The sequence below is a fragment of the Anabrus simplex genome, chromosome 1 (assembly GCF_040414725.1).
Source record: "Anabrus simplex isolate iqAnaSimp1 chromosome 1, ASM4041472v1, whole genome shotgun sequence".
NCBI lineage: Eukaryota > Metazoa > Arthropoda > Insecta > Orthoptera > Tettigoniidae > Anabrus > Anabrus simplex.
The window spans coordinates 789,663,737-789,684,861 of NC_090265.1; the positions used below are offsets into that span (position 1 = coordinate 789,663,737).

General features: G+C 39.4%; 1 protein-coding gene across 2 annotated transcripts in view; it reads right to left on the reverse strand.

Moving 5' to 3' along the window:
• The window catches only part of wts (serine/threonine-protein kinase warts), a 252,134-nt gene that overhangs the window by 160,321 nt on the left and 70,688 nt on the right, over positions 1–21,125 (reverse strand). For both annotated transcript variants that reach the window (XM_067136256.2, XM_067136255.2), the window contains exon 3: positions 2,393–2,931. In XM_067136256.2, the coding sequence (XP_066992357.2) occupies positions 2,393–2,704 (312 nt within the window). In that variant the 5' untranslated portion in view covers positions 2,705–2,931. The remainder of the gene's footprint in view (positions 1–2,392; positions 2,932–21,125) is intronic.

Sequence of the window (21,125 nt, forward strand, 5' to 3'; positions counted from 1 at the left end):
ACGCCATCTGGCTGCTTGTTAGTCAATTTTGACGTTCCGTTTTACTCTAGGCCTACTAGATGGCAGAGTAGACCAAACCTCTCTTAGGCGTCTAAGGCTGAATTTTTGTGAATTTTGACGGGTGAACGCCAAATATGTCACCAGAGATCTTTTACACGCCCTTCACAAATCCGATGACCTCTGCCTGGTTCGAACCCGTTATCTCTACCACTAATCCACAGAGGGCATTAGCAGTAATATCAGACAGGTATACTATTTTAGTGTTATTATCACGAACAAGAAGTTCTTATGTTCTAATGCTCGTTCATAATCAAACACCGGGATTTACCGCTCGGTTGATGTGGAGTGCCATATGGGATTGTGACGCCATGAAGAATCGAGTGCGCTCATTTGATTTCCTCGCAAATCCAGACACCACTCGCGCACGACACATTATAGTCAAGCTAAACATTTAAACTCTGATGAAATTGATGCAATTATGCTGACAATAAGGAAGATTTATCATTTAAATAAACAGTTTTACAGTATTTACATTTTAATTTGGAGCACGCAATTACTCAAATATGTATTAATATTACGTAACTAGCATGTATCTAGACGGGCGGTCTGTAAAGACGACAGGGCGGTGCGCCCACTAAAATAGTCCTAGGGAGAACACTGCATTAACAGAAATCTACAGCTGGAGACACAATATTATTTGCAGATGACTTAGTGCTGGTTGCCACCTCAGAAGATAATTTACGACATTCAATGTAGGAAATCTAAACCTAGTCTCAGAAAAGTACTCAATGGAAATATCCCCTGAAAAAAACTAAGATAATGGCTTTCTGTGGCAAGGAACCAGTAAGGAGCAAGATCTGCTCAAATAACAACATTTTGGAAAGAGTAAATGATTTTAAATACCTTGGTTACAAACCGTCTTTCTTTGAAGAACTGGACATACCCGAGAAAATCTCCAAATTCAACAGATGTTTGGGAATCATCAATCAAGTTTTTAGACCATCATTAGTTCAAAAACACACCCATACAAGAATCTACAAAACCTTAGCAAGACCTGTACTTTGCTATCGAAGTGAAACGTGGACCTTGAGGAAATACGATGAGAGAAGAATAACTACAGCTGAAATGAAACAGCAGGAGTCGCTAAGTGGGAACACAGAAGAAATACAGAAATGCTGAATGATCTTAAAAGCAGAGCTATATTGGAATACATCAATGAATACCAGAGAAATTGGCTAGAACACCTAAACAGGATGGACAGAAGCAGGATCCCCAAAGCAGTCATACACTACTGCCCCGGTGGGAAGAGATCTCTAAGACGCCCCAGTAAGAGATGGTGTGAAAATGCTAATCTTTTGTACAGACCGTAACAGTTCTTCTATAGGACTATTATATGAAAGGATGATTATGAAATGTAGACACCACAGTCAGTATAATGATGACTCCTCAGCTTCAATGCTTTGCTTCCACAACTGGATTCACTACCTTTAATGTTTTAACTCCACAGGAGGTAGAGTGAACACCATTGGACAATCAAACCCAGGGCCTCTGGGTAAGAGGAACAAATACTAAGCCTACCTCTACACTTCCTAAGTTTCACACACGTAATACAATAACCAAGGTTAGACTAGTAACAACCACAAATATTTCAAAAGCTATGATCCTTAGTGGGGTTCAGAACACTGAACAAGATATTTATTCCCTCCCGTACAAATAGACATATATGTAAAATATACGTTTTTGTTCAAATTCTACGTTGTGTTCAGCTCTACAATCTCTATACAATCTCAGATTAATTACAGAAATACAACTTTTCCAGGTGACAATGGTTAGACTCAATACTTAATGTATTTCAAAGTAAGAGAAGAGATGATCCACATCATTAGCTGAAAATCAAGGGTTACCAAGGCATTTAGTATTTGCTATAACATATCAAATCAAGAATATCTTTCTTAATGAAAGATACAGGCTAACATTCTATAAAGAAAACTGAATATATGTATTAAGGAAGCAAAATTTCCAGTCGTCGTTGTCAACTAAGAATGTGAAATCAGCAATCACGTTTTATTATTTATAAAATATTGGCTCTTCACAAATGATGACAGCAGATGGCAGTATGTTTCTTATACTGTGTTCCGTTATAAGAAATCGTGTTTCTGTTTTTGGTATTTAGAAATGCTTTAATATTTGTTAGCAGTACTTTCTACTAGGTCAGTGTTCAGCAAGTTGACCAAATTTGCTACAGATTCTCACATTCTGTGTTGTTCTACCAGTAAACACAGCGTCATGTGAGAAAAGTTTCAAATTTTAAGCCCTGCAAGTATAGTTTCTTTTTACTGCCTAGGTCTCAGGAAATTAAAAAATATATTACTGTTTAATTTGAGATACTCACCTCAGTGTAGCCCATGGTTATGAGTTGGGTCAACGACTGGCGAAGAAGATTAAGATCCTTCTCAACACCGTTGCTACCAGATGCAGCACTCAGTCCACTCAGGCCGGATGCCGAACTAACACCGCTAGTAGTCGAGAGCGTCGAGATGGTACTTGCTGCGCTAGAGCCTACGTTTTCTCCTACACCCCCTGTAGCGAACGGTAACAAGGAGTTCCGTATTTCAGCAAGAGCTTTCTGATGGTAGCCCGAGGAACGGGTGGACGACTTGCCCGACGTGGCAGGGTTCATAGTGGCGATGAACTGCTGGCCCATACTAGGCCCAGCGGGCGGGCAACAGTCAAGTGCCCGCGGGCCACTGTTGCACCTTGCGCATACACTACTGCACTGTTCACACGCACGCACACTTGACTGTTACATACACGCACACGCACACACACACACTGACACCTTCTGATGTTAAAGCAGTAGCTTGTCTTATGAATACAATAGCACAGACCTAAAGCATCTGCAATAAATCCTTCGAATCATGATGAGTGAATCTGAAAAGAAAAAGGGAAACATTACCAACTGCACAATTGAAGGGTATGGTGCAAAAATGGGGTAGCTCTATTATATAAACCTGTTTGGCTGGTAGGGGAGGGGGTTGAACCTTGCCAGAAAATTCAAGGGAAGTTTTTTTTTTTTTTTTCCACAAAACATGCTACTTAAGAGGACTTCTTACTGCAGCATATACTAATTTATCACATCATACATTTATATGGTAAAAATATAAGCAAATATTGGAGAAATGAAAAGGGCTACATTTAGCAAATTTTGCTGAATACGCTGTTTATTCTACTAATAGTATGAAATACAACAAGGAGAACAGAACATATTCAGCATAGTTAACATACATGGGAATGATATACTGTGTACCTCGACTGGCAAGTCACACATAAAAACATTCTTCACTCACACTCATTTTTTCTTCTAAAGACCTAAGGGCACTGTAGAAAAGAAATTCATTTGACTACAAATACTGGTTTGCCAACTTAAGGATATATCTATCTCATCTCTGAGTTTTGCAGGAGAAACTTGGAATGTTGCATCAGGAACAACATAACTCCAGAAAACACACATTTTTTTCACAAAATTATTAAGTGGATCAGCTTCCACTACACTGTAACAAACTAACAGTCAAAGTACAGTAGAACCTTATTAATCCAGACTTCATTTAATCTGGCCAGCCGTTTAATATTAATACATAAATTCAATTACACTATAAAGCTGAGTTATGAGCGCAATGTTGTAAACTACGCAGAGGAGGAAATCGTTGAAAGTGTGATCGCTGCAAAAAGCTCTGAAACGGAGGAATACGACTAGGATGAAGCACGTGATATCATTAACCCTAAGACAAAACTTGGTGATATTACAGACCATCTAAACATTGTCATCAAATACGTTGAAGAAAACAATGATGAGAACATATCTGCAAATTGTGAACATTGGGAGACATCTGTGCGAGCTAATTATTAAAGAAATTAATGTCACAGGAAGACAACAAAAGCCCAGCAGTTTCTTCAAACCAGTAAGAATGTCAAGTGTGGTCAATGCAGGTGTGCCTTCATTGCCATGTTCTAATTCCATACTGCACTAGTTATTCTGTATTTTGTAGGGCCTAATACCGTATTGCATTATATCTTGCATACTAAATAACCTTATATTTCTTAAATTTAAAATACTGTACAGTACACATTCTTTTTACAGTTTAGTGTGTTTTAATATGTACCATGGCTCATTTCATGAGTTCTTTTGTTTAATCCGGACAACTTAAAGCCCCAATTAGTCCAGATTAATGAGGTTCTACTGTAATAGCATTCTGACACCAGAAGATTCAGCGATTTTAATACTGTATGAAACCATCAATAAAGGAATTTGGCCAAAAAGTGGATCCTACACCGGATACTTCAAATTAAAGCAAAGAACGTATTAGTCTGTTAATCCAAAACTGGAACACTTAAGGAACACATGGGTCCTCGGAACCCATACTATATTTCCATTTTTATATTGCAATCATTTTAGATTTAAACCAAATGATTATCATACTGGATGGTATACAGCCATGTTTTGTTGTATGATAATTTGCAATCGTGGGAAGGTAATGGTTGACAATGGAGAAGTCATAATAAAACTCTTCCATGAATATCTTATATCTATTAATGTATTCAAAAATATACGTTTTAAATAAACCTAGAATGTTCTTACGAAGTTCACATCTTTGTATTATTGAGACATGGATTAATCTTCTGATATCATAACTATACAATTTGAAAGCCGGACATGGATTTCTGCAACGGTCCATTTGGCGGTAAATTTTCTTGTCAGTGTATGAGATGCATATGAACGACAGAAGCCAAACAAAATATTATAGGGGCCAATGACCTCGATGTTAGGCCCCTTTAAACAACAAGCATCATCATCATCAAAATATTATAGTCACACTGGTATTTAAATACAAAACTAATGGTGCAGAACAACAGTACAAAGAAACAATGCAAAATTTAATAATAATAATAACATGAAAAATAACAACAAGAATGAACTGTTCAATTGGCTTAGCCATCCAAAGACCTACTTCTATCCATGGAAACAATAGATGCACGTTATACAACCGCACTGTACACAGAGGGGTGTTTCACACTTCTGGCAAACTCAGGAAGCTTTCCTGTACTTAGAACTCAGGCACTGAGAACATCTCTTTATCTTTGAATTTCCGTTGGAAGCAATGGTGTGAATAGGTCCTTTTGCAGGTGCCGGTGTTCCAAGAATTCGGTGTATTAGGACCCCGAGTTCTCGTTGCAGTGTCGGAAACTCCAGCCTCCCCTCCATATGTGGTTTTACAAGAGCATAACCCAACGTCTTCAGGAAATTCCTCCGATCAATTTCAATCCCTGGACATGCTTTGTATAGAACGTACAAATTTACACCGGCGATATCAAGAATTGCATAGAAAATAGTCATACGCCACTGGCGAGTGCGGCGCCTGGTGGTGTAGTTCCCACAATTCTCATCCAGTGCATCAATTAACCTTGAGACAAACAGTGGTCTGCAAGTCAACCCATACACACTGATATCCGCAGAAGATGTCCAACCACCACCCACAACAAAAAATACAGAGTGATAAAATTACCAGCTGACCGTGTGAGAACAATTTGTCAACCACAACACTTAAACGAGGAACAGCCACCTCAATATGGACCTAGGTCTGCTGAAGACAGGCACCATACTCTCTTCACAGGTGTCTTACAAGATCACATGCAGTTCCAGCCAAGTGCTGTCCGGCTGACATCACACATCGCTTCAGCGAGGTGACACATGCCAGACTGCAGTGGCCCACCCCTTATTATATGGTCCTGGGATATATGAACTTATTAGACCAGATAAATGCAACAATTACACAAAACATTCTACAGTTTTTGACCAAACATTTGTTCTGACATACTGTAAAAGTTAATGTAATAATTTGGACCTTAAAGTCCCAATTTCCTCTTATATGAAATCTTACCTTATAAAAGATGCCGGAAGTGTCATCCTCCATAATGAGGGACTTCATAAAACACCATTAGGATTTTCTGCACACCAATAGCGAGAGTTATGACTGTTCACAGGACCATTAAGATGAAACAAGCCCTCATCCAAAAAGAACACAAGCTGTGGGTCGAATAAATGATCATTCAATGATGCAAGGTACCACTCGCAGTATCTCACTCTTGTGGGTGGATTAGCCCGTTTTAAACAATAAGCCCATGTAAACCTGTACAGTTTGATGTGCAACAGCTTTGTAGCTCTGTGTGCAGAAGAAACCGAAACCCCTACTTGTAGGGCTAATTTTGTGAGTGATTTATTCGGTGACCGTTCAAAATTTGCACCAATGTCATCTAGCTTTTCCTCTGTTAAAACAGTTTGTGTGTGCACATGTTTTTTATTGAGCACTGAGCCAGTAGTTTCAACTTTATTTATAATTACGTGAATCTGTGCTCACGAAGGTGGCACTTCACCAGCAAAATGCTCAACAAATACATTGTGTACCCGTCGAGCTGACTCGTACTTAACTTTTACATACAAAAATATAGTGTTGCAATGATAACTGTCTCACCATGTTAACAGCTGAGATTCAGACTGGCTACTGATGCTAAGTTGAATACATGCACGCTCCTTGCAAGGTCAAGAACTATGCGTGCGCCTCCCGTACAGCTGCTTAGGTCTCGGAGAGTAGAAACGCCGCTGGATGGTCTGGGTTTAAAAGAGACCCTGTAGATACTGATTCCCAAAAGGAAACTGAAATATTTGTCTGAATTAGTAAATTCATAATTCCAATATAATTGGTCTGTTATTGGACATTATAAATTTATTTCAGGTTCCATTTGGGAATCAATACCTATATCAAACGCAGTATGTTCTGAGCTGTCAGTAGAGAGATGGCGAGGAATGACATTAGTAAACAAATATGACTCAATGACTCTTTTGAATGTAGGAAAGATCATAATACGAAAATAAAGTTGAAATTCAAAAGGACAAATTGGGGCAAATATTCATTTATACAACAAGAAATTAGGGATTGTAATAATTTGCCATGGGAAATATTCCATAAATTTCCAAGTTCTTTGAAATCATTTAAGACAAGTCTAGGTAAACAACTGACAGGGAGTCTGCCACCTGGGTGACAGCCCTAAATGCAGATCAATGATGAATGACTAAGTTTGCCCATGGGCATTAAATAGAAAGACCTATATCACACGAGCTGAACATGTCCTCAGACACTTCCAGCACTAAAAGCCATATGCTACTAAATAAATAACCAATATACACCCTTTGTAAGAAAAGTTCCGAGACAAGTGGTGTATTTCCAAGGTTGCGATGCGAACGGAACAAATGTTGGTTTTATGATACCTGGTATGTGTGCTTAGCAACACACTGTTTGAGACAGTGACACGATAGACTCAGATTGTGAACAAAGAGTGAACATTCAGTTTTGTGTTAAGCACGAAAAAACCCCTAGTGAAGCGTGGACAATGATTACACAAGCATATGGAGGCAATGCACTGTCAAGAAGTTGTGTGTTTGAGTGGCACAAAGGTGGAGCGTGTAAGGCAGTTATTGCAAGAAGACCGTCATGTAACCGTGCGTGTGATATCAGAAGAGCTTAATTTGAATCGTGATGTGTCTCATAAGATTTTACGCGACAACTGAGAGAAACGGAAGCTGAATGCAAAACTTGTCCCATACACCCTAACAGACGACCAGAAAGAGGAAAGACGAAGAATTTCTGCGGAACTACTGGATAGAGCCAGGCGTGATCCCACATTTCCAACAAAGATTATTGCTGAGGATGAAAGTTGGTGTTACCAGCATGCTCCCACACGAAGCATCAAAGTGCAGAATGGCAGAGTTTTGGATCACCAGCCTCGAAAAAAGCCAAACATCAAGCTTCAAGAACAAAGACAATGTTGATCGCATTCTTTGACAGTAAAGGGTTAGTTCACCATGCGTACGTTCCACCAGGTGAAACAGTGAACCAAACTCTTTACACTGAAGTCCTGAAACATTTGCAACAAGCAATTCGACGACAACGCTCTGATTTGTGGCAGTCGCAGGACTGGTTCTTACTGCACAACAATGCAAGATCTCACACTGCTTTATCTGTTACCGAGTATCTGGTCAGACATTCTGTCACTGTCGTCCCACATCCACCATATTCACCCATCCTCTCGCTCTTCTTCTTCTCCTCCTTCTTCTGCCTTGCGATTTTTTTTCTTGTTTCTACAAGTCAAATTACAACTGAAAGGAAAGCTTCATCAAGATAAATCAGACATCCAACAGGCTGTGACACATGAGCTTACAAGCATCGCAGTTGACAATTTCCTGCTTGCTTCCAAGACCTCCAGAAACGTTGACAATTGTGTATAGATAGCCAAAAGGACTACTTTGACAGGAGCTACGATCATTACTAGGTAAGTGAAAATGAAAATCCACAGCCTTTTTCCAGTCATTCAACCGGATCAGGAATGGAATGAATGAAGCCCCATCTAGCGGCAAGGACAGGAATTGTGCCAGCTGCCGAAGCCTGTAGCACTCCTCTGGGGCAACGATTAATGAATGACAGATGAAATGAAATAATATTGGAGAGTGTTGCTGGAATGAAATAAGATGGGAAAAACCGAGTACCCGGAGAAAAACCTGACCAGCCTCCGCTTTGTCCAGCACATATCTCACATGGAGTGACCAAGATTTGAACCACAGAACCAACCGGTGAGAGGCCGGCGTGCTGTCACCTGAGCCATGGAGGCACGTACTTGGTCAGTGCAACTTTTCGATATTTTTACGACCTCAGTCCTGGAACTTTTCTAACACAGGCTGTATTAACTAATCTTCAAGGAAATTAACAGGAGATTTCTGGGCCAGTTGCAAATCATTTACTGAGGTTCCAATGGTTTCATCCTCTCCTGCCCGTAGCATAGTAAAGCATACTTTTACTTCCAGTCGCATTCGAAGGCCACCTACTGGCGGAGAGGAAATATACCTGATTATTACTAGGATGCACACTATCTGGAGACCATAGATGTTAATTTCCTTTTAAAATGCATGCAAGCTTAATACAACATTCAGAAGGCAGTGGCGGATTTATACAAACATTTCTGTGGTTAATTCGCGTGGAAATATTTTATGTGAGAAAGTGATTGAACATTGGTGAACGATAATTCTTGACTGTGCAAATGTTAGTAATAACTAAACTTAAATTAGTGAAGTGGAGAGTGAAAATGAAATTGATAACATTAGAGGAATGATGACATATATGCCTAAATTTCAGTGGACAGTTAAACCGTCTTATGTCGAACCTGAGAACTGTTGACTTTCATTTGGTGAAAGAATTATATTTATAACTTCATCAGTTTTTGTACAACTTTTTACTTGTATTTTCTATTGTTTTTAGAAATGTCTGCTTTTTCAGGATGATGGCTAAAGAGAATTAATTTTGTTCTGGGGATAACATGCAAATAAATATGGTCAGGGGAGGGTTAAACAGGTACTGCAGATAGGTGTGTACATAAATTGTCCAAAAGAATTAGCAGAACATGTTTTTGAATGTGTGGTATGTTACAGTATTTTTGACACAATTGGTACCTGTGACCTTATTGCATAGACTGAGACCTTACATATTCAAAGCAGAAATCATTTTGAAACATAATGTCTCCATCATCTTAACCCTACAGTTCAGTGCCTGGAGAACCCTCAAAACAAAATAAATACCCATGTATTGTAGAGCAGTAGAGAGACTGAAGTTGTCATTTACAGAGTTTGTATACCATTGAACATGTACTGTACAATGAGACATTTTTAACAACCTACAAGTCGAAAGAGCAGCCACTTTGATCCAGCAAGGGTAGACTATTTGTTGTGATGGCGAGGTTTTCAATGTCTACCTATCTGTCTTTTACTGATTATGCAATCAATATGAGACAGTTCAGTTCACCAGACAGATTGGACAACGTCATTGACGCATCACAACTCAAAATGACGACCAATATCTGGTCATTTCTGCATTGTTGCCGACCTCAGAAGAGCAACAGGAGTCACATCATCCAATCTGACTGTAAGAAACAGTTACGTGAAAGGAACTTACAACCCAGTAGACCTGGTTGAGTGCTTCACTTTACACGGCATCATCACGTAGCTCGCCTTCTTTTTGCACATAACCACATCAATTGGCAATTTCTCCATTGGACAGCTGAGGTGTTCACAGATGTTTCACGATTTACCCGAACTCAAAGTGATGGCTGTGTACATGTATGGAGAGGTCTGGGTGAGCCTTCCTTGCCACATGTTATACAACAAGTGAATAGATTCGGACAAGGTTCTGTGATGGTATGCGGTGGCATTAGAGTTGACAACCGTACAGATCTTGTTGTCCGTGGCTGTCTTACTGCCAGGGAGTACATCAACCAAATCCTGCTGGACCAAATGATTAAAAAAAAAAAAAAAAAAAAAAAAAAAACTTGTGTCCTCAACCCGAGGTGATTCAGCTCTTTTCAGGCACACCCCCATTGGGGGTGAGCTGCATCTACCAGTTCAACCACATACCAGCTCTCCTGCCATTCTTAAATTTCTGGCAGTACTGGGAATTGAACCCGGGCCCCCGAGGATGGCAGCTAATAACACTAACCGTTACGCCAGGGAGGCCGACAGACCAAGTGGTAACTGCTGCATACCGTGTTGGTCCTGAATTCCTTCTCATGCACAATGCCAGGGCGCATGAAGCAGGCGACACCAGGGGCATCTTGAGAAGGCCATACATTCAAGTAACAAGATAGCCAACAGTGAGTCGTGACCTGAATCCCATCGAACACATGCGGGACATGCTTGACAGATGTGTTGCCCTGTTGCACCACAGACTCTCCAGGAACTCTCACAGGCTCTCACTGAAGAATGCGAACAGATACCGCAGAGTGACCTCAGCAGAATTGTATGGAGTATGCTACATAGGTGTCAAGCTGTGAGAAATGCTTACAGGAGGCATACTTGATGCTGTACCTCTTAAACTTGGAAGAAAACCAAACTGGATGACTGAATAAGCATCTATTCCCACTTTACTTTTTTTTCGGACATTAAAGCTTGTTCTGTAAAAAGTAATGTGGATCAATGATGTTTTGTTGTATAATTTATGTGTAAAGAATACAGGTAAAAAGAAGTAGCATATGTTCTGTAACTTCGACAAGCCAGAAACTCAATGTCAACCTAATACAGTCTACCTAGTGGGTGAACCACTGGAAATGACAGACAAATTCAAGTACCTGGGCTCTGTTATTGCCACCGATACCATGATCGATGATGACGTGAAGCATCACACCAATGTAAGATGAAAAAAATGGTATTTGCTGACAGGTGCCTTGTGTGACAGGCAGATGCCTAAAACACTGAAAGGCAGAAGCAGCATGATCAGCAAATGCACGTCAGGGAGATGCAGATGCTGCAATGGTCAGAGGGTGTCACTCTGACAGACTGCGCAATGAGCACATTTAATACTGCCCCATATCAGTGAGAAACTAGAGAAGTGGCAGTTGCACTGGTATGGGCACATACAACATTGAGATAAAGATCATCCCATACAGAGAGCTCTTGCCACGGAGGAACCAAGGGGAGGACGAGGAGGTCCTAGAGCAGCAACAGCCAAGAAGGCTTTGAAGAGAAACAACATTCCACAACATGGCGCCGATATCAAACCGAAGGGAATATTCTGCAAGGAACGGAAGAGCCAACCCTGAGTAATACTCTAAAGTGTCTGTTATGTGCACATAGACGGCCAGCAAATACTGGTATATTTGGTAGCATTGCTAGTTCTCATTAATTGTTCGATGCAGTACGTTATGTGTTCAAAAAATGTGTTCCACTAATTCTTTTAGACAGTGTAAGTTATGTATAAAATCATCTTTCAGTCTGTACTTTTTGGAATATTAATCTAATACTTGGTATTTATGCTAGACAGGACAAATAATAGCCTGTCGGTTTCAGTTGAATTTTTGTCCGTTTGTTACAGCATCACAGCGAAAATGGAGAGGGGAATTTTCATGAAACTTTGTATTTAAGTTTAGGTTAAAGGCAAGTAGGATCTTAGCTATATGCTATTCAAAATAATTCAGCACAAGGGGGGCTTCAGAGGGAGCCTAAAACATAAAACTTGATGTAGGTCAATTGCGGAATTAAGACATTTAGAATCTAACTTTCTAACTATTGTTGTTCTATTCATTTTTCTGATACAGCAAAAAATAAGGGAAATACCAGGAAAATGACAGGTTTATGAGTGGGCCAAACACACAAAATTTAAATCTCCCCCTATTTTGGTTAGTTTTACAAGAAAATGGTTCATAACAAAATTTACAGTGAAATCTCGATACAACGATACCTTGCGGAAGCAAAAAAAATATTGTTGTAGAGGAGTTATTGTTATAGAAAGAATTTGGAATAACACGTTCTCGTGTCAATTGGTGAACAGATTAAAACCCGGAAATTGAATTACATTAATTACCTACCACATGGTACCATTTAATTTAATTACTACAAATACAGTATATATGATTTGCGAGAACAGAAACACAGAAAGAAATATGAAATTACAGTACTGTATCTTACCTACGTTCAGCAGAGTACAGTCATGTTGACAACGTGCAGTAATTACATTTTCATACATTTGCAGCACCTGTTGTTCACACTATGCAGCCTTCACTATTGTAAACTACTTCACTTAGAGAAATCTGAAATGGTAGTCTATTTGACAGTTTTCTTTACAAAAAGTGAAACACACAAAGACCTGATCGCGTCGAGGTTTACTAAGTGATTTTCCAAAACACATGGAACACTCAATAGAAAATTCTGCAGCGCTTCACAAGTTGCAATAGCTTGTGGAAGAGTAAGCAATGGTTTGTTACATCGTCCTTCTCCTTCTTCTCCTTCATCTACCCCCTGGATTCCCTGAATTTGCTACACAACTGTTTCATCCGTGAGTTCAGAGAACACAAGGATTTCGTCATCAACCGAAAGGTATTCTTCCGCTACTGGAACATTCTCATTCTCACCAAGCTGTTCGCTGTAGTTAGAAAAAACACTGCCCGGTACTTTTACACTGTCATACTCAAAATAGTCACAGTCAAACTCTTCTTCAGGTAAAAATCCTGCCTTTCTCCAACAATTCCTCAAGGTCTCCGGTTTCACTCGTTGCCAGCTTGCAGCTATCATGTCACATGCTTGTTTTATATTAACCTGTTGCGCATTTGACAGATTTCCTTCTAAGTTTGTGATAATCCTCTCAACCAAGTTGGTTCTGTAGTACCCTTTAAGACACTTTATTACTCCCATATCTAAAGGTTGCAGGATCGGGGTACAATTTGCCAGGAAGTATAAGACCTCCATATGTTGCATGACTGGTAGTTGCATGTGAGCTGCGCAATTATCCATGATGAGTGTGATGTTCCTTTTTTTTCTTCTTCATTTCAGCATCCAGTTTCAGAAGCCAGTCTGAGAACAGAGTAGCGGTCATCCACGCCCTCTTGTTTGCGTTGTAGTCAACTAAAATTTGAAATGAGAAAACTCGTATTAAGGCACAGTGTACAGTACAGTACACATTAAAAAAAAAAAAAAAAAAAAAAAAAGAATCAGAAAATTTGACAGATGTAATTTTGCAAAGAATGATTTTAAAATGACTTACCTGGCAAACTTTTAACATTTTTGAAGCATCTAGGCTTAAGACTTCTTCCTATTGCGAATGGCCGGAGCTTGTGCGTTCCTGTCTGGTTCACACACAGGAGAGCAGTTAAACATTGCTTGAATATTTTGCCTCCACTGCATTTCTCTTCTTTCAAAGAAAAGTTTTTCTCAGGAAGAAGGTGATAAAAAATCCCAGTCTCATCAGCATTATAGGTATCTTCTGGTGTGTATTTCTGTGCTATTTCTTTCACTGAATTACTTTGCCAATGATCAGAGTCACCTGTTGCAGAAGACTTCTCTTTTCCTTGAATTGATTTAAAAGTTATACCATGACGATCTCTAAACCTAATAAGCCACCCATTACTGGCTTTAAAGTCATCTACACCCAGCAGGTTAGCAAACTTTCTAGCTTGGGCACAAAGTAGTGGCACGTTAATTGGAAAATTGAGGGTTCTTTTCTCATTGAACCACTTCAATGTTGCAGCATCAACGTCGCAGTTTTACGTGCTTTCTTCCAGGATTTACAGCATTTGATTTTAACGTTTCCTCGATCTCTTTTCTTTTCTTCTAAAACAGCCACTGCCGATTGCAAAAGGCCGTGTTTTCTTGCTACGTCTGTTTGTTTCATTCCCCCATCTATTTAGTTAATTATCGTTAATTTCTGCTGTAGACATATTTGTTTCCGGGAACGTGAAGCCATGCTGTAAAGAACACAGTAATGTACGTACAATACAGGAAAGAGCAATTCAAAACACCTGCGTTACCTCTCCAGGGCAAAACACGACTGCGGCAATGACAACAGTCGCTGGAATGTACGACAATGTGTCAAAACACAGTACAGTACACTAATGAGAGTGCTACGGTTTCTAACAGCTTTTCCACAACTACTGTATTATTGTTTAAATCCTAAAGGTACGTTTCCTTCTAGACCTTCTTGGAATTCTATAGCTGGTGAATTCCTAGAGTTGCACAATAAACCTACCCTCCGATAAGCAGCTACCGTACAGTATACAGTAATCACTTGCTTCCTTTGCTAATGCAACTGAAAAGTTCGTTCTTCACTACGCAGTTACATATGGTCCTGATAATTTTTGTGCTTAAATCGTCGTAGTACACAGGGGATCTTCGTCGAAGGGAACTGAAAAATGGATCGAAGTAGAGAGATTTTTCGTTATAGAGAGTATCGTTGCATTGAGAAAAGAATAACATTGTATCAATGGGTTTTATGCCAGGACCACAAAATTTTATCGTTATAGAGGGGATATTCGTTGTATCGATAATCGTTCTACGGAGATTTCACTGTATTTAGAATTTTATTTTAAAAGTTCATATTCTATGACATTTTCTGATACAGTGGGAAATAAGGGAATACCAGTGGCGGTTGTGTGGAAATTTAAGTCCAAGAACTGTTAACTATCTGTATAGGGAGTTGCTATGAAAATCCTGGCAACATTTTAAAGGCTTTGGAAATCTCAGTACGTTTTAAATATTTACTTAATACTTAGTTTTTATACTGGAATTTGGTCTACCATATTTTCTTGCGTAATTAAATGCCCCCTGCATAATTTACACACTCCAAATTCTTCTGGTTCAAAGTAAGGACAAACATTACTTGACGCACCCATTTTTTCAACAACTGATTCATTGTGCAGTTCCGGATAAGTTTTAAAAAAATCACTGAGGAATTAAATGAAGCACTTTCACTTTAATTGATAACTTTATTTAAATTGGTGATAAATTAACAAAAGGGACTTTACATCAAACAACAATTTGATTTTTTAAGAAACTGAAGGAAATTAAGGTCATTTGAAGACAATATTTGAAAGCCAAATTCTATTGTCCACTGATGTTGTTTGGATCATCAGTCCATAGACTGGTTTGATGCAGCTCTCCATGCCATCTTATCCTGTGCTAACCTTTTCATTTCTACGTAATTACTGCATCTTACAACCACACTAATCCGTTTGTTTGGTCGACCCCTGCCGTTTATATCACCTACACTTTCCTCAAAAACCAACTGAATAGTCCTGGGTGTTTTAAGATGTGTCCTATCATTCTATCTCTTCGTCAAATTTCACCAAATTGTTCTCCTCGTACCAATTTGATTCAGTATCTCTTTATTCGTGATTGGATCTACCCATCTCATTTTCACTATTCTTCTGTAACACCACATTTCAAAAGCTTCTATTCTCTTTCTTTCTGAGCTAATTATCGCCCATGTTTCACTTCCATACAACACAACACTCAAGACAAAAGTCTTCACATACATCTTTCTAATTCCTATACCAATGTTCGAAGTTAGCAAATTTCTTTTCTTAAGAAAGACCTTCCTTGCTTGTCCTAGTCTGCATTTTATGTCCTCCCTACTTCTGCCATCATTAATTATTCTACTACCCAATTAACAATATTAATCTACTTCATTTCCTAATTATTTTTTTATTTTCTTTATTTTACAATTGGCTTTACATCGCATAGACACAGATAGGTCTTATGGCGACAAAGGGATAGGAGTGGGAATAAAGCGGGCGTGGTCTTAATTAAGATACGGTCTCAGCATTTGCCTGGTGTGCAAATGGGAAAACACGAAAAACCATCTTCAGGGCAGCTGACAGTGGGGTTCGAATCCACTATCTCCTGAATGCAAACTCAAGGCTGAGCGACCTTAACCACACAGCCAACTCACTTGGCTCATTTCCTAATCTAATATTTCCTGCATCAGCTGACTTTGTTCAACTGCAATCCAGTACTTTTGTTACTTCTCCATGACTGTGTCCATACCATTCAGCAATTTCTCCAGATCTTCTGCAGACTCAGATAAAATAACAATATCATCGGCAAATCTTGAACAAAATGCAACAGAAAAAATTTGCATTTGGTCAGATTGAGTAAACTTGGAGTCCACAACATGAGAATTAAGTCTTTGTTTATTTGAAGAGTGTCCGATCCAGTGATTACAAAAGCATCAAGATGAGCACACACATTGGAATGAAAATGTGACATGTAACCGTATGAGAGCACAACCCCAGATTATTTAGATAATGACATTCCAGAAATTAATCTGGAATGCAAATTACTCAACAGTCAGTCATTGTGGTTACCAGTGTGCTAATGTTGACTGTGAAATTTTCTTTTCTTGCTATTCAAGAATTTTGCATGACTTTCATTGCAACAGGAAAGTGACAATGTTCTCCTTTGACAGTTGGAAAAAAAAAAAAAAAAAAAATGTATTTTTCTTTCGTATTATATCTTCTTCAGTGATAATTGAATGATAAAAATGTGCATGTTTTTTAAATAAAACTCCACATTGTTCTTCAATAATTTATGATAAAGTATGTTTAAAATAAAAAATATGATAAAATTATTAAAAATCAGAAATTCTTTAAAAAATGTGAAATTATTAAAAAATAACCCCTAGTAATTGCATAAGAATCTGGGCCCTAGTGATCAGACACCGAGGCAGGTACCTCGCCCTCATTCAAGTTTTCAAGCTAGATTTCAAGTTTTATAATACATGCAAATGTCATAAGAAATATCCTTTGGAGGTACATACTGTAAATATCTAAATAAGTAAGGTGGTTATATTTGTATGCATCATGCTGTTATATGTGACAGTTACTTTCACACGAAAATGATGACAATTGTGAGGAGGAAATTTTGTAACGTATTTGTAATCGGGGAAAAGTTGTGATGATGATGATGCTTGTTGTTTAAAGGGGCCTAACATCTAGGTCATCGGCCCCTAATGGCACGAAATGAGACTACATATAAGGGCAATTAAAAATCCATAATCCTCCACTGACCACAATTCAAAACGTGAGCGTTACTGACCAAGGAACTGCTTCTGAAGCACAATACTGAATTGATGATGCTTGTAAACTAAACAGATCCAAAATCCAGGTAATCGGCCCCTCATAATGGTACTTAGCGCTAGGAAAGTAGAACCATGGTATTTGTCATGTTGCAGTACTAATCAAAAGTAGCATAGACTTGCGGTATTCCACACAGTACGGTACTACTCACAGGTAATGTAATGAGCACATCTAACACAGACCTAGGGTGTTTCGCTCATAGTGTCGCTATTTTTATTATTATTTTTTTCTTTTTTTGCTAGTTGCTTCATGTCGCGCCGACACAGATAGGTCTTATGGCGACGATGGGACAGGGAAGGGCTGGGAGTGGGAAGGAAGTGGCCGTGGCCTTAATTAAGGTACAGCCCCAGCATTTGCCTGGTGTGAAAATGGGAAACCACGGAAAACCATTTTCAGGGCTGCCAACAGTGGGGTTCGAACCTACTATCTCCCGAATACTGGATACTGGCCGCACTTAAGCGACTGCAGCTATCGAGCTCGGTAGTGTCGCTATTTACAGGCAATGCAAACCTATGGTGTTCTTCACATAAGTGGACTAACCACAGGGACTCGCACTATCCCATGGTGTTCCTCACATAGTGGGTACTAATCATAGGCAACGTAGAACCATGGTGTCGCTCATATAGTGGTACAAATCACGGGTACTGTAAAAGCATCCTGAACACACACTGTCGCTACTAATCACAAACCTATTGTGTACCCAACAAAGTGGTACTACACGCAAGTAAAAGTGACCCATGGTGTTCCCTATGTGATGGTACTAATTACAAATGGATCATGGTTCTAATTTGATCATCCCTTGGTCGCCCCTTTTAGTCGCCTCGTATGACAGGCAGGGGATACCGTGGGTGTATTCTTCGTCTGCGTCCCCCACTCACAGGGGGTTGGAAAAAGTTGTGAAGTGGCATTGAACTTGTATTTAAAATAGTAGTACGGTATTTTGTTGTGGCATGTTACCTAGATTTAATTTCAGGGCATTTGTAGGTGTCAGGTAAGAACAGAAAGCAAATATGGAGACTTGATAGCACATGACCAACGACCTGGGAAGCAAAGGATATTTCAAGCTATAGAGATTTGATTACTTAGGGCTATTTCAGTAATTACATTACAGTGGCACCCAATTTCAATTTCAAGTTTTTGGTTTTTCACTAGAAAGTTTCTCTAATAGTAAAAGGGGGATCATTTTTATGCACGCCACATCAAATTTATACCGGGTGGTCCACCAGCCCCTTGCGATCCAGTTTTATGCATCCCTTCACATTTACTAGCCAACGGCCGTAGCCATGTTGAAACACCGGATCCCGTGAGATCTCCGAAGTTAAGCAACATTGGACGGGGTCAAAATATGGATGGGTTGCCACGCGCTGTTGGTGGAGGTAAGGGAATGAATGGAGGAGCGGAAAGGAACTGGCCACCCTACCGTATGTAAACTCCAGCTCAGGCACACCTCTGTAGAGGTTCGGACCTGCCTTCGGGCAGAATACACCCTTACCTTACCACATTTACTACATTCTGAAAGACATTGGTCCCTCTTCCAAAAATATAATGAGATGTGTGTTTACAGGCTAGAAGACAGCAGGAATCGTGAGCGCCACTATTAATTCATTATGACTACCTCAAATGAACCCGTAAAATGGGTACAGATACGCAGAACACGTACTTTAAAACAGGAGGTGGATGCACAGACAAGGAGCATGGTTCTGTATAGGCTGGGAAGTGGGCGTCGTATGTCTAGGATTGCAGTAGCTAACATGGCAAGCGGACGGAGAGATATGTGATAGTGGACAGTGCACGAAACAGAAGGTTCGAATCCAACATAAGAAATTTTTTTTTTAACAGCCAGTTGCCTGGGATGTGATAAGATTGCATACTTGATAGCTTCCAAGGACTGATTTGTTTATTTGACGCTGTAAAAGACCGTATATATCGTTGCATTGGGTATGGTGCTAGGTTGGACGAGGATAGGGAGATGATGGTCTGTGGCCAGAATAGGCTGGGAAGTGTGCGCTGTAGGCAAGTTTCGCAGTAGCTAACATAGCTAGTTGACAGTGCTCGAGGATTAGAAGGTTGAAGTCCCTTCAAGTACTTTTTTAAGCCAGTTGCCGGGGATGTGGGATGTGGCAAGGTTGTATACTTAATACCGATATTTTTCACAGACTGATTTGTTTATTTGGCCCTGAAAAGGGCTGTTGGTATGGAACTATGTTGACAGAGGCTAGGAAACATGCGACAGGATTTCAGTTATCAACATAGGGCAACGCAGCACCTGCTCGAACTGACGACCTCCATGTCGATACAGAGCTGCGCATGATGTTGTAAAGACTGACTGGCCCGTTGCAACCTGCAATCGATTCTAAGAGGAACTGCTTTGCTCACTATATATCTTCACTGAAAAAGGGACCTCTACAATGGACAATTAATATTTTAAAGTTTAAAATATCAGCCGAATTTATCATTTTATTCGACTTGTTATTAAATAACCAAACTATATTAACGCAAGTTATAGAATTACTACAGACTTATAATGTAACTTATCTCCATACCTAGTACAAATAGGTCACTGTTTCCCATCTGACAGTAGGCGATTTCATTTTAATGCATGTCAATTTAGTACTATCGACCAAACAAATGTACTATTATCTTTAACGCCTAGGAGTTATAAAAGTTTTTAAAGATTGAAAATTGTTATCTGGATGCTCTTTTAACATTTGGTAATATTTAGAAAAACTGACAATAAGCTTTAACTTTAGTCAAATAATTGTATAAAGTCATAATATATCGCATAAAATATGCTACCAATTTTAATATAAGGTTTTATGGTGTACACCAAAAATTTTTTAATAGTCATTGTAAGAATATGTTCATTTTTATATATACATATATGTATGTTGTAAGTTATGTTAATATTGTACTTAGGCCTTGTCACTAAGTTTCCTATGGCTGATGATGGCATACAAATAATGCCGAAACCGGTCCCAATGTTTGAAAGGTAATAAATATGTGATGTGTTAATGACCTCACATTGTTTTTGTATTGAAAAGGTGGACATAACTATCCTCAATTTATAGTGTAAATCTAAATTCAATACGGACCAAAATGAAGTTCTTAACTTTAAATAGAGCAACATCTCTGGCGAAACGGATTGGCATGCCTTGGTGAAGAGTTGTCTAAGGTGACAAGGACTGGCCGACTCAGTACCATACCCAATGCAACAATATATACGGTCTTTTACAGGGTCAAATAAACAAATCAGTCCTTAGAAGCTATCAAGCATGCAAACTTACCAAATCCCAGGCAACTGGCTGTTAAAACAATTTCTTATGTGGGATTCCAACCTCCTACCTCGAGTGTTGTCCACTATATCTCCCCGCCCGCTAGCTACTGCGACACATGACCTACGGCGCCCACTTCCCAGTCTATACAGTACCGTGCTCCCAGTCTGTGTGTCCCACCACCTGTAAGTACATGTTCTGCGTAGCTGTACTTGTTTCACGGGTTCATTCGAGGTATCCATAATGAATTAATAGTGGCGCTCACGATTCCTGCTGTCTTCTAGCCTGTAAAGACACATCTCATTATATTACCCCGGTTCAGGGAGAGGGACCGATGTCTTTGAGAATTGTAGTAAA